The 13,761-nt window shown below is 35.0% G+C and overlaps 1 protein-coding gene across 1 annotated transcript; it reads right to left on the bottom strand.

The window, feature by feature from the left end:
- Nucleotides 1-2,000: 2,000 nt before the first annotated feature.
- LOC122056483 (O-fucosyltransferase 9-like) lies at nt 2,001-10,082 on the bottom strand. The gene is made up of 10 exons (XM_042618460.1): nt 9,466-10,082; nt 8,984-9,056; nt 8,792-8,859; nt 7,641-7,729; nt 6,678-6,875; nt 5,781-5,985; nt 5,532-5,699; nt 3,976-4,143; nt 3,559-3,746; nt 2,001-2,337 (listed from the first exon to the last, which is right to left on the bottom strand). The coding sequence occupies exons 1-10, from the start codon at nt 9,811-9,813 to the stop codon at nt 2,202-2,204; spliced, it is 1,641 nt and encodes a 546-aa protein (XP_042474394.1). The 5' UTR covers nt 9,814-10,082; the 3' UTR covers nt 2,001-2,201.
- Between the last annotated feature and the right edge of the window lie 3,679 nt (nt 10,083-13,761).

The following is a 13,761-nucleotide window of genomic DNA, read 5'->3' as shown; positions in this document are numbered from 1 at the left end:
GTACATTCATTCAGTACTCATCCTTGCCCGACCAATCTAGACCTAACCTTCTAGCCTCCTCCATCAGCCTCGCATCCCTTGGATGTCTCCCCATCCTTCACGTCTTGTCTTTTGGAGCTTCCTTCGGTCTTGTCCTAGTTGTCAAGTCTTCCTTTGCCAAGAGGTTCCTCACCTCCAAGACTTCAAACATTACCAAGTCACACTTGGACTTACGTTGCCAAGACTACATATTTAGACTTACACCGCCAAAACTCCTCTTGAACTTTTCTCCTTTGCTAAGATCACACTTGGACTTTCCTTATTATACATGTATCCTGCACATTCACAATGCATATCAAATACAATAATAAACCTAACTTAAATCTTTGTCCAAACATCAAAACCTAAGACACCTAGATTGTTCCAATAAAATTTGTTTGTATTTGTGAAACATAGAAATGAGTGAGATGCTTAGGACCATCGTCTTGATTCTATATATTTATATCTATGCATCAATATGAATCGGGGCTTAAAATTTTTAGCATTGATCAAGTTAGAAAATTTTCACAGGTTAACAACTTAATTTTCATAAAATTAAACCGAAGACTTTTATCTAACTTGATCAACTAATTAGAAGCTACTAATCGTTAGTCAAGCACAAAATTAAAGTCGGACATTTCAAAAGGGCTTTTCAAAATCTTATCTTTTCAAATTCCTGTGAATCTTATATTCAAATATTTCTGCTTAGGGATTCGTTAAAAACTTAGAAAAAAATTCCAAAAGCCAACTATTTGATTGTCCGAATATGCTACAGGCGACCGCCAAATAAAATTTTAACAAAAAAAAAAAAAAAACTCCAATAGAATTAGCCAACTCCAATAAAAATTAATATTCGGTCAGATTATTTCCCCTAGTCAACCGTATGCCTTTATATAATCAACCTCAGACAACCACCAATGTTCAATCCAAAACCTATCTTCTAATTCGTCTCATGTTCAAAACCTGGTTTTTATTCCTTTCTCGATTTCAACTTCAAGTTTCAAGTTTTTCTATCTTCCAATCACTCAAGTCAACACCTCAACACATTCCGACTCTAGATTTCCTTTTGAGGGTCTTAGGTTTAGGTATGAACAAAATACCTACATTTCCATGCCTCCTAAATTTCTGAGTCGACAATTCTTTTCCGATTATTGTTTAGACATTCTCAAAATCTTAGCACACTTTAGTTTTGTCTAAACTCATTTATTGCAACTAAACAATCAATCTCGATTTATGCTTTGAATTCTACAACAACTTGACTAAAATCGACAATCATTCTTACACATCTCGAGTCGAGGGTATTGACATCACATTTACACCCCATCTGATCATGGACCAACTTAAGCTTCGTCCATTTTCCTCCACAATCAACTGTTTTCCGAGTATGATATTACCTTTTCCTAGTTCTTTCTCTCATATTACATTATATTGCGATGCCTCATTTTATAATTATATTTAATTTTTAGATTCGTTTGCTATAAGCTTTCGCCACCTAAGAGAAATTAAAAATAAAAATCATATTTTTTTTATTATTGATGCGTGTGTCTATTTCTACTTTATTTTAATTGTGTTTAATCTACATTCCTAATTTAAATTTATAAACTATTAGATTAATATTTATTTCTGCTATGCTATTATCCTATTTATCTATTATTTCTTTAATTATCAATTCATAAAATTAAAAACCCTATTCACCCCTATTCATATCTCTAATTCTTTGAATACATTTGCAATCGACCAAATGGATGATGAAACTGGTCGTCTGCCTTAGCACATGTAGTCACGGGATTCCAGCAGCTTTTAGAATCTTGAATGAGCCTAGGAATCGAACATGACAAAAAGCACAAAAAGTGCTTAATAATTTTTGCAGATACCAAAAAGTATAAAGAAAAAAAAAATACTCAATAGCAGTTCAATCATTTCTTATTGACACTGCATGGCAATTTTTGATGCATACACATGAAGCACATCAAATCTTCTCACATAGTGTAAATTTTGCATATATTGTGATGCCATATAAATTGAAAGCAATTGTGAAGGATCGTGCACAAGAATGAATGAATTAGGATTACAATTGATTGACTAATACTGAGAAAAACTACTTACAACTGTGTTAAAAGCGTTCAAAAAGTAGCCCACTTCTGTTGTTAGACTTAGTTGTTTAACCAATAATCTACAGTATGTCACGTTTCTGCTTGCTGACACAAGCAATCCGGCATCGGAAAAGTGTACAAGGATGCATCTGGTTTTCTCAAACTGATGCCCTTTACGTCACTGTGATGCAGAACTTCCTGCATATTACGTTTGAACCTATCCCATCTGCAAATCAAGAGAATGTCTACATAACATTATGTCCACACTGAATGAAATATGATTAGAGACTAATGTGTAGTATTTAATCTATTACCAGTTGTGTTTGTTAATAAAGACCTACTTCTGATATTTTATATTCACATGACGGCATTATACATTCTTATGTGAAGACCAACATTTTAGAGCTAACATGACGTGGCACCTTAGAGATGGATGAGTAAGATGGAACTCAAAAATAATATGTATACTTCCAGCTCAATTACCATTCAGGAGAAATAACACATGCATCACCTAAAGATGTTTGTATCTTGGAACAAGAAATTGGCTATAGTAATAATCAGAAATTGTAAGAAATAAGCTGCAGTAACACTATGTGAGGACTAAAATTGTAGAGATATGATTGACAGATTATTAGCTTTGGTATCATGTAAGTATTGTAGATTGGTTTTTGTAATTAATTCATGTTCAATCAGTCATTTATAAAATTCATTATACCAAAGATTTGATCAAAAGAAATATAAATAATGCCAAAGGTAAGGGAAAAAGATAAAAAGAATCAATTGACAAGATAATTCATGATGTTTTATGGATCAGAAGTAGCCCATTCATCAAACACACAGTAGTTATGATGAGTCATGAAATTTAATACAAGTTCATGAAACAAATCACAGTTCTAGCAATGCGGTAAAATAGGCTTCCTGGTTTGATCACGCTGGAAATCCAGCACATAACAAAAATAACTACCCAATGTAACAACTAATAAAATTGAAAACTACATTCAACAAATGGAAAAATAAGGGTAAGTTATTGAACTAGTAATTGAGTTGCAGACGAGAACATTCTTAATTCTTGTCATGATATTTCTTCTTTACATTAGCCTGATATATTCTTAATTATTGAACTACATTACATATCTTGTGTCATACCTTGGACATGACATATTCATGCAAGACAGAAAAAACTAACTATTCTTGATATTAGCCAGATATAGCACCTCTACATGCAAAAGGTGAAAACCTGAATTACTGCATTATTAAAAAAAATGATAATCCCAGTTAGTCTCATTGACTATCCCTGAGGGTGACCGGTCTGACCCCACGGAAATTTCCCACCGGTCACCATTGTAAACCTGAATTACTGCCTTATTAGCTATAAGGGAAGAGAAAGGAACTGATAAAGGCCATGTAATAACTTTTACCAAGCAACATTCTGAATAAATGTTGTTACCTAATAAAAGGGTTGTCAAATGATAACACCAACTTTCTCTTGTCGGGATTTATTGTTTTTGAGTGTCCATTAAAATAGCGCCTGTGTCCCATCAAAAAGTGAGGGAAATTTCCTCCTTGAGTTGTTACAAAAACTTCACTGTGAGCACAGATACTATAATCAAGTGCTGCCAACCGTGATGAGTGTCCCTAGGGGAAAGGATTACATTTAGATTGCATAACAAATTAAAAAATCAGCATAAATCAAGATGCAGTTATCTAAGGAACTATTATATGAAACAAGATATTTTAATGAATGGTAGATATATAAAACAACGAGTAAATATAGATAACACACACACACACACAAAAAAAAAAAGAAATTTTTCCATGCTGAGACATTATTGAGCCATAAAAATGCCTAAAACAATTAAAATACCTTGAAAGGTGCAAGTTCATATGTTGAAGCCAGGGTATCCTTGGTCTCTAAGAGAGGAAATAGCTGATGGAGAGGAGCCATATATTTTTCTGTATTATATATCTTTCCAGAGGCAACGTAGACTAACGTATTGTTATCAAATCCCATGCCTCGAAGCATCATTCCAACCTGGAAAACAACATTTTGTTAACTGGCTGACAACAATGAAGAAATATGTGAAAATTGTCGATGCCAAGCAGTTCATGGATATAAACAAACTGACCAAATCATGTGTGAGAGGTGAAAATCAGACATCAAAATGATCACATGAGTAACTGCCTTGCATGCAAAAGCACATTGTTTTAGTGTGTCATATTAAAGACCTAAAATAAGAAATTTGTGTCAAAAATTGATCCTATGATCTAACAGCCATTGTAATAGTGTGTGCCTTTATAGGTACTGAATACTGACAAGGAAACCATATAATTCACATTGAATTGCGGGTTTACAATTATTCCATTAAAGTAGAAAAAAATGAAGGATACTGATAAGAGTATGATTAACCCTAGAGATCAACCTATAGAAGGTTTCTTTTTTATATAATTATGAGACAATGAGGAAAAACTGAATTTCATCATGGAGAACCTAACAATTGCACAATGTATAAATTTTATTACTAGAGATAATTGGAACTATAAGACAAGACAGTTATATAGATACTTAGAGCATCCACATAAGTTATCCTATCCAAAGATTTTATCTTAAATTTTGGATAGGGTAGTTAAAAAACCTTTATATCAGCTACCCTATAAAAAAAAGGGCAGCATCCGATGCACGAAGCTCCCGCTATGCGGGATCCCGGAGAAGGAGCCATTATACGCAGCCTTACCCTGCTTTTTGCAAGAGGCTATTTCCAGGATTCGAACCTGTGCCCTTTTGGTCACAAAGCAACAACTTTACCGTTGCGCCAAGGCTCCCCTTCAGCTACCCTATCCATTCCCTAAATTTTGCATTTATGAATAGTGTTTCTCTAAATTTAGGGAATGAATTCCATTCCCTAAACATTATAGAGGAGAGAGAAAAAATAAAGAAGTTGATATATGGTATAGTGAAAAGTGGATATCCAAATTTAATAAAGTAACTTTTTTACCCTAAATTATGCATTTTAGATAGGGAAGCTGATGTGGATGCTCTTAGAATCAAAGATAGTAGCTCAAGTAGAAAAAGATTATTGCTTGAAATTCATCAATATAAATTTGCATAAAGCATACAATTTTAGTAGTAGAGCTTATTTGAGCTGTAAAGGTAACATTGTCACCCAAATACTGGAATAAGGATTATAACTCCATGGCAGAGTGTGGTTTCTATAACAATGTCCCTGTTCCATGTGGACCAACATAATAAAAAAAATTTCCATGTAAGCATCCAGCACAAATTAGTACAGGATAGGCATGCCATTAAACACAAACACAACAGACATCGGTAAATGGTTCTTGCCTAGACTGTAGGTCAACTTTTAGTAGACATTTTCCACAGGCGTATCACATGATAATGTTGGAAGGAATTAGGTACAGAACCTCTAGTGGTGTTAAGGGGCATCTCCCATTCCTTCTGTTAGCTTCTGGGCTAATAACTCGACCAGGCCTATTGAATTTCCCTCTCCAACCTCTTTCACGAGCTTTATTCATTTCATCTTTCTCTAGTTGGCCACCATCATAAGTACAGCATGAAAAAGCTACCATATCCTGAAATGTAAAATGCCCAATATTTCAATCCCTTGGCCAAAAGGTCATAAACAAATTTTTTGCAAGAATATCACAAAAGACCTGTTCAAACCGAAGATGCACTGAGATGTATTTCCCACCATTTTTTGAACTGTTTGTTACCATTCTGTCTACCATTTTGTCTGCAAGTGCCCTTATTGGTTGAGAAAAGCGCAGTGCTTCAAAATTGGTCAAACATCTCAATCCTTGGATACTGGGTGGAACGGAATGAGCCAATCTATTAGAGAAGGGTGCAATTCGTATGGCTCTGAACAAAAACACAAGTAAATATTAAAATCACAAAAGAACAACAGTCCATTTTTTAAAGCCTAAACAATTCAAATTTGAATCAGTATCTACACAATTTTATATGATAACCGAATATTCAATTATTTAATGATTAATCTATTCAATTTTCAAAGAAGTAATGGAACTTTCAAGACTGATTGAATCTGTTTACAAATGGTTAAAATTGTGGAGAATTACCTAACTGTGTCTCGTTAAGTTTAAACAATTAGAATCCATGCATTAAAGAAAACTTAAGCTTGAATCAATTTGACCATGAATCTTAATTATCAGGAGGGACTGAATTTGGATCCACATTTACATGTGACATACAAGAGAACATAGCTTATAAACCAAACAAATGGAAAATATCAGAATAGATTGTGTGCATCCAGACACTCAATCAAACATATATGACAAAATAAACAAAATGAAAGAACTTCACAAGTAGCAGGATGATATAGTAAGAAATATGAATACAATTGGAAAGATATGACTGGTAGGACACAGCAAATTCCTTGAAAAAATTTCTACCAAGACTAAAGGCTTCTTTTCCATTCAAGTCAAACAATCCAAAAGCCTTAACCATGAATTGGTATATAAAGATCTATAAAAATGGTTGGGTAAGAAACGAGAGAGAAGGGGAATATTTTACTTTAAACATTAAGCACATACCCAAATTCTATCAGTTTTGGCAGAACCTTCTCCAGATAATAGGTCTTTGATTGCAGGGCCCTACTTCTCATATTTAAAATATTGCTAATGTTGTTGTCAAATCGATCCAATATATCTGAAGGAAGCTCTTTTACCACTCTTACATGATCTTTCAGGATCTCAGTGAAGTACTCTTCATCAAATATATCCTCAAACTTGCTACAAGAATCAAGACAAGCAAAATCAAGACATTATTTCAGTGTACTCTTTCAGAAAAGAAATATCCAACAACTACAGTCATATTCCACTAAAATAACAAAGTAAGAAAACCAGACTCTGAATATTATATAACCACATAAAGTGTCAAATTAACCATGAGCACCCACAAATTAATTGTTGGTGAAGATTAACTTACAAAATCATAGTCCCACATGAAAAGTGGTATTCTGTTAATGGAGCCATGGCCACCCATAATTAGAAGCCTTAGCACACGTGATGGTAAGAACTAAAATGTAATCTCTAAAGTATCATGCGATAGAAGAAAAATACACTCAGTATGGTTTGTGACCTAATTCATCATATAAGTTCTTTGATTAAAAAAGAAAAAAAAATAAAAAAATGAAGACCTACACAAAAGTATTTCATTTCTAGCATCGCAAAATCTTGTTCCACATTTCATTAGAAATTAGAGCATTATAAAATCACATAGACCATGCCAAGCATACTAGGCTTCAATAAGAATCTCATTAAGGAGCAAGGTTTGTCCATGCAAATGTCCTTGTACCAGCTGTACTGATAAAAATGCTGAAAGATCTCAGTTATTGATCAATAGAAAAAATGGAAATCCATAATTTCTAACCTGTAAACAACATTTGCTTGACCATATATTACATTAAAACTCAAAAAGAGCTCATCACCTAACCAAATGCAACATATAAATAAAAAATTAATGCCTAAAGCAAAGTTTTAAGACATTTCTTTTACCTAGAATCACGCCAAACACTGTTGAAATGAAACATTGGTATTACAAGTGTGGCATTTAGCAAGCCTGCCACTGCCACTGCGTCAGATATCTGTATGACAGAAAATTCAGAAGTAATTTTCTTGTGCAACAAACATGATGAAACTAGATGAATGCTAAGCCATTTTAAAACATTAGATACTATGCATTTTGAATATAAAACAGGCAAGTGCTGACAAAGTAAATATAATTCCAAGAAAAGTTGTGTATAATGTCTTTACTTAATACTTCCCAATTCCAGAAGAAATTTATTACTTTGGAGAGATAGATGACAATTCATGTGAACATAGTAAGTCTTTCTTGGATTACTTTAATGGTAGTCTCTGCATTTTCCATTACAATTCCAATAGCTTGGACTCGGATCATGGGGATTGATAGAATACTTTGTACCAAAACAATAGGTATATCGGCATTGATTAGATTTGATTTTTATTGAATTCTTCATTAAATAAGCATTTTTAACATTATGACTTGAAGAGGACTTGAACCTTTACGCTCTTTAGCATGAGATTTTGAGCTATACATTATCCACACGGGGCTAGTACAATTGAGAAAATCCCCAGATCTGAGATGAAAGAGAGGTCATTTGTTATTGGAGCAGATAACAACAAGCATTTCATTAGACAAGCATACTGTAATTTTCTAATTGATTTTCATGGTTTCATTAATGGAAATTGTTTGATGTCCTTTTGAAAAAGGTAATCTTTTTGTACAATTCCAAACATGAAGGAAATCTATCTTATCGTGAAAATTAATACTTTTGAGATGAAACGAAACCACTATTTTCTTCCTTTTCTTCTTGTGGAATAAGTGAAATGAATGAAATTTTTACCATATTTTTTTTATTATCCTTTCTTTTCCATAGATTTTTTAGATTAGAAAAAAGATAACAAAAATTATTATATCACCTCTATAAGCTGTTTTTTAGAAGGCCAACGTTCATTATGTGACAGAAAATAGTGATGGACAATGCCAGATACATGAAAGCAATATTTAGGGTACTTGCAAGAGATTATTAAACTTTTAAGAACTTACATCCAAGGAAAAATAAAATAGTTATGCTTACTTTCAGGCTAGTGTATAGAGAAAGAAGCCAATTTGTGAGAGCACTTACAGATAGACGTTGCTGATTCAAACCACCGTTTGCTTCAATTATGAGAAACCCATTTGAAGGGGGCAACTCTGTATACAAATTAGATATAAAGACTACTAATTTTATCATTTTTCCTGGCTAAGGGAACATTATTTGTATAGAGAATTTTTTATTCTTGAAGACAGGTTCCTGTGCAGTATTCAGAGTTCTCACCTGCTTGTGACAGACTCTTCCTAAAGCAAGGTTTCCATTTTTGAGTTGCTTTGTGGCGCCATGCTGCTGTCAACTGCACGGCATGCAAAACAAAATATAATTTTGATAGCATAAACTATGAAGCAGGAAAGCAGAAATGGCCTATAATAGGCTGAAAGTAAGGTTGTTCTCCGGATGCATCAATTTCTTCAAGGTAAACTTTCATGCATTTTGTTGGAAAAGAAACATTCATAAAGAATCTTACTATATTCCGCTACATCTCTAAACGAAGATAAGATAAATTGTCCAATTCATTCGCTTCAAGAAAACAAAATCTAGGTTCTAATACTAGAACGTTTTCACACGAAGACACCGAATTTCTTTCTAAACCAGTAGTAACGACAAGAGATTCAGGCTCATAAATAAAAAGAACGGGAAAGATTAGACATTGGAAGCTGCATTGCAGCTCCCGGTTTTAATACCGGGGATTTTTCGATAATTACCGGAATGGAGTGGTTTAGATCGGCCTGCATGTAAGGCCACAGCTTCTGAAACACCTGCGGACTGCGGTACACTGACCCTGGCGGTGGCACCCTCCTCCTAAGGACGGCGACACCGATTCGGACCGGCATGGGCGGCTTGAGGTCCCACTCCCACCTCCCTAAGAACACCAGCGTGAGGGCTAGGTAGAGGAGCGGAACCACCAGAAGCGCCCCCCTCCGCCGGAACGTCGCCACCGCCGCCCAGTGCACTAGCCTCCAGACGCTCCGCGACACTCCATCACCGCCCTTCCCTCGCCTCTCTGGCATCGGAGATGACGCTCCGCCGCCGAGACGGATCCGCCCGGCCATGGCTCGTCACGGCCGACCCCTCCCAGATCCGAAGAAAGCTCCCTCCTTAGGGATCATCCCAGAACGAAGAGGACGAATTAAAGAAAAGTCAAGACGGGGAGCGGCGCAGGACTTTATTGCCAATCGGCCAGCGGAACTCGAATCGAGATCAAAAATTGAGGGAGCGCCGAGAGGAAGATAGCGTGGAAAATCAAGGAGCGCCAGTGGAAGCCATTTTAGAGCCTTTAAAGCACGGGATAGGGAAAAAAAATAATTAAAGATGGAAACAGACGGATGGAATCATGGATTGGAATTCGATGCCTTAATAATGACTTCTGATATTTTTATTTTTTTTTGTCTTTCATATACAAATTATTAAGATTATCTCATTAAAAAATTAATACTTTCGGATAATAAAGGCCACTTTATAGATCGATAAGGTACCCAGGTCGTAGTTGGTTAGCATGCGGTAATATTGTTGTAATGGGTATAGATTAAATCTTGATAAAAATCATGTATAACGTTTTCCCATATACTGGTTAATTATAGTTTATATATCGATTATGAGATTAGCCATGTAGTCCGTCGATGGAGATTTTGGACAGGAGACAGTTATAAAGAAATCAACTGCAACATTTTAAATGTCTTAAGAGAAGTTTTTCCATAAGTCGAATAATAACAACTCAAGTTTTAGCTTCTCCGGCAGGAGTTCAATTGTCTTGGTAACCTTTTTTTTTTTTTTTTATTTTTAGATGATGTGGTATCTTGATGCATCTGTCTCCTGTTTTTTTTCTCCCTTAAGATAAACTTCAGTATTAGCATTTATTAGTTTTCGGGACCCAGTTGCGAAGTGAAAAAAAAAAAATAATAAATAAATCAAAAGTGCATTTGCTATTGATACCTTGGATACGAACTGTGCTCTAGCTTGGCAAGCCTCACTTACATGGCTCGGCTTCACATCAACAAACTTGGTACATGTGGCATCAAAATCCAGACCCTCGAGCTAGGCGCACGACTCAAGTGCTCACCATCTCCAAAGAGTTTGGCGGCCCGAGTAATCATCTCAGTCTCCAGAATGCTGGCATCCTGAGCACCTGTAGCCATGCGGATCAAAGTGTACGCAATATAAAAAAGAGAAAACCAGTAATGTCAGGGGATCTTGATTCCATTCTCTCTAGCTTTATCTCTTATTTGCAATCTATTTCCTCTCTTATGCTCCGCCACTAGAGATTGACTTAAGCATGAAAACGGATTTGTTGGATAACTCTGATGCCTTCTGATATCCACATCTCTAGAAGGAGCTTTGGCGGCGTCAAATGAAGAGCGAATTCAGGATGATTTTGTCATTGTTTGTGGGAAACAAGAGCTAAGACATTGAGAATGCAAGAGGAACAACTTGGAGGAACTAGAATCTTCCATGGGTAGACGATTGTTGTCAAAACTATAAGTGCACGATTAAATTGTTAAGTAATAAAAATATTGATTCATAGGAATGCTTGATCAAATACTAATTAAGTCGGTAAAATAAGCTATCTAAACAATCGAAGCCTTGTGAAAGGCCGAGAATCAGAGATTGAGAGAGAGATCCAATTAGAGCAAGTAATGGAAAAGTAAGGAATTGGTTCGGGGAAGTGATCCTATGATTTCAATTTCATTATGTTGCTAGTTAATATTTTATGAATTGTTCATCTCCGTATCTCCATATTTATAGTCTTGTAGGGATTCTGACTAAATTAGTGATGCAAACTCGTGAAGATTTCACTGCAGTGTTTACCCCCATTGAGTTTCAATGCTATTAAGTAAACATGTAATATAAAAAGTCCAATTAAAGGGATACCCTTTGTCACTAAGGGTCCCCCGATTATATAGACTAGATTATGTTGGTATAGCGGGGTCGACAAGAGGGGAGTGAATTGCCTATTAAAAATAAAGCGAATCATTCTCGTTCTTTCAACTCTAGTTAGTAATACAAGGATACTAAAAAGAATAATAAAACTGAACAAAAAGTAAGAGGACAATCACTTGGTTACAACCTAGATGGTTGTTAATCCAAGGTGTTGAAGAAAGCTCCATTAGAAAAAATCCTTTGTTGAAGGCAAAGTAGTCTCTTACAGACGTTTACAACTCACAGAATGACTAAGAAGTGAATACAAGACTTGTAGTTCAGTTGTTGTATTTTTCCTAGGTCCAGAGATCTTTTTATAGCCCCTGAAAAAACTTATCCGAGACTAGAAGACACTTTCAATAGAGTGGAAGGTGCCTACAGTGTGGCAAATCCTATCCGTGCGAAGATAAAGTTTATCTTCGCAAATGATCACTATTTAAAGGAGCCTTCAAGGGGTTGAAGGTGCTTTCCATAGAGGCACAAAAGGCGCCTTCAAGGGTTGAAGGCGCCTTCCTCCTGAAAGGTGCGAGGGCGCCTTCAATACCATTGAAGGTACCTTCAGCAGCTACTACCGAGCTCTAAAGTTCTCCTTTAGCTCTTTCATTGCTCTGCTCGCTTGGGTAATTTTGGCTATTCAGAATAAGGATTACTCGAACCTATTTTCTGGCCTTCTCTTCAAGCAGGTTTCCTCCCCGGCTTCTTGTCCCTCGAATGTTGCGCACGTCCTTCTCGCCCACTGGTATACTCTTTCGCAGCACCTCGTCCCTCGAATGCACCGATCCCGTTGGCTCCTTCCTGTGTTATCCTTCTCGCTAGCTGCGTCTTTTGCTCGATTTCTTGTGTTCCTAAGCTCCTGCACACTTAGACACAAGGATTAAAAACAATAAAATCTAACTGAACTTGGTTGACCAGATCAAAACTATCTGGGGTACTTACAATCTCTCCCTTTTTAATGTGCATCAACCCAAATTCAAATTAGGATTAAAAATGTAATAACATAAAAGTATATAACAAATTATTTTGCAAAATAAGTAAAAAATTACTTGCAAACAAATAATTAAAAATTCTAAATCCTACCTCCCCTGAACTTGTACCGATTTCTCCTCCTTTGATCACATCAAAAGAAATTGGGAAAAATAAAATAAACTTTTAGAAAATTTTGAAATATTTTTCTAGGGGTAGTCTATGTAAATAACTTGAAAGAATTTTCAGCGAAAGTCTAAGGGATAGAAAAAAATCAAGAAGTTTTTAGAATTTTGAAAAAAAATCTGAAAATTTTTATACCAGTTGAATGGTCATAAAAAAATTTAAACAATTTTGAAATTATTTTAAGCGAAAAATAAAACTGAACAAAACTTCTATTTCAATTAGTTAATTAAATATTTATTTCAATAATTGGTTTCTAGATTGTGACGAGGCACTATGCATTCTTGGATATTGGAACAACAATAATTTTTAGACAAAGCTTTTTAAAGAAATTAAATATTCAATTTTCTTCCTGAACATTCTAAGTCTATCTTTCAAACATAACATTTTAATCTAAGCATATTTTTAGAACTCAATATAAGTTCCTACCTACTGGTTAATTAAAAATTTCTTAGGGATATATTTCTATGATATTTTTCTAATTTGGCCCTAGTGATTTCTAATATACCAATTGATTTCTAATGTACTAGTTAATTTTATCATAATTTCTAAATCTTAGTTTTTGATAGTAATTAGAACATGCATGGTTATCTTTCAATGTCTCTATTTGTGTTTTTAATTTTTTATTTTCTAATGTCAAATTATCAATTAATTCTAGTGGACATGCATTGGCTAATTATCTTTTCAAATCAATTTTTTTTTTCTAATTTACACATATTTTTAGAGAGCATTTTGATAAACTCGTAAGATTGCTTGGGAGATAGTGCATATACCTCACTTATCTCGTGTTCTGATGCTCCCCCTTCATCGCAGCTTTCCTCCGATGATCCTCCCCCTTCATCGATGCTCATCTATGAGTTTGCTTTATCTTCTCTTTGATAGTTTGCCATTAGAGCTATGTCATTGATCTCCTCAGTCTCGGATACCTCTAATGATAA

This window comes from Zingiber officinale, chromosome 3B (genome assembly GCF_018446385.1).
Source record: "Zingiber officinale cultivar Zhangliang chromosome 3B, Zo_v1.1, whole genome shotgun sequence".
NCBI classification, from domain to species: domain Eukaryota; kingdom Viridiplantae; phylum Streptophyta; class Magnoliopsida; order Zingiberales; family Zingiberaceae; genus Zingiber; species Zingiber officinale.
This window is presented reverse-complemented; position numbering and strand designations above follow the sequence as displayed.

Coding starts and splice junctions, on each gene's coding strand:
- LOC122056483 (XM_042618460.1), bottom strand. CDS start 9,813: ATGGCCGGGCGGATCCGTCTCGGCGGCGGAGCGTCATCTCCGATGCCA. Junction 7,730..8,791: donor TGAATCAGCAACGTCTATCT/GTAAGTGCTCTC, acceptor TCTGTCATACAG/ATATCTGACGCAGTGGCAGT. Junction 4,144..5,531: donor GCCCCTTAACACCACTAGAG/GTTCTGTACCTA, acceptor GTTGTTTTCCAG/GTTGGAATGATGCTTCGAGG.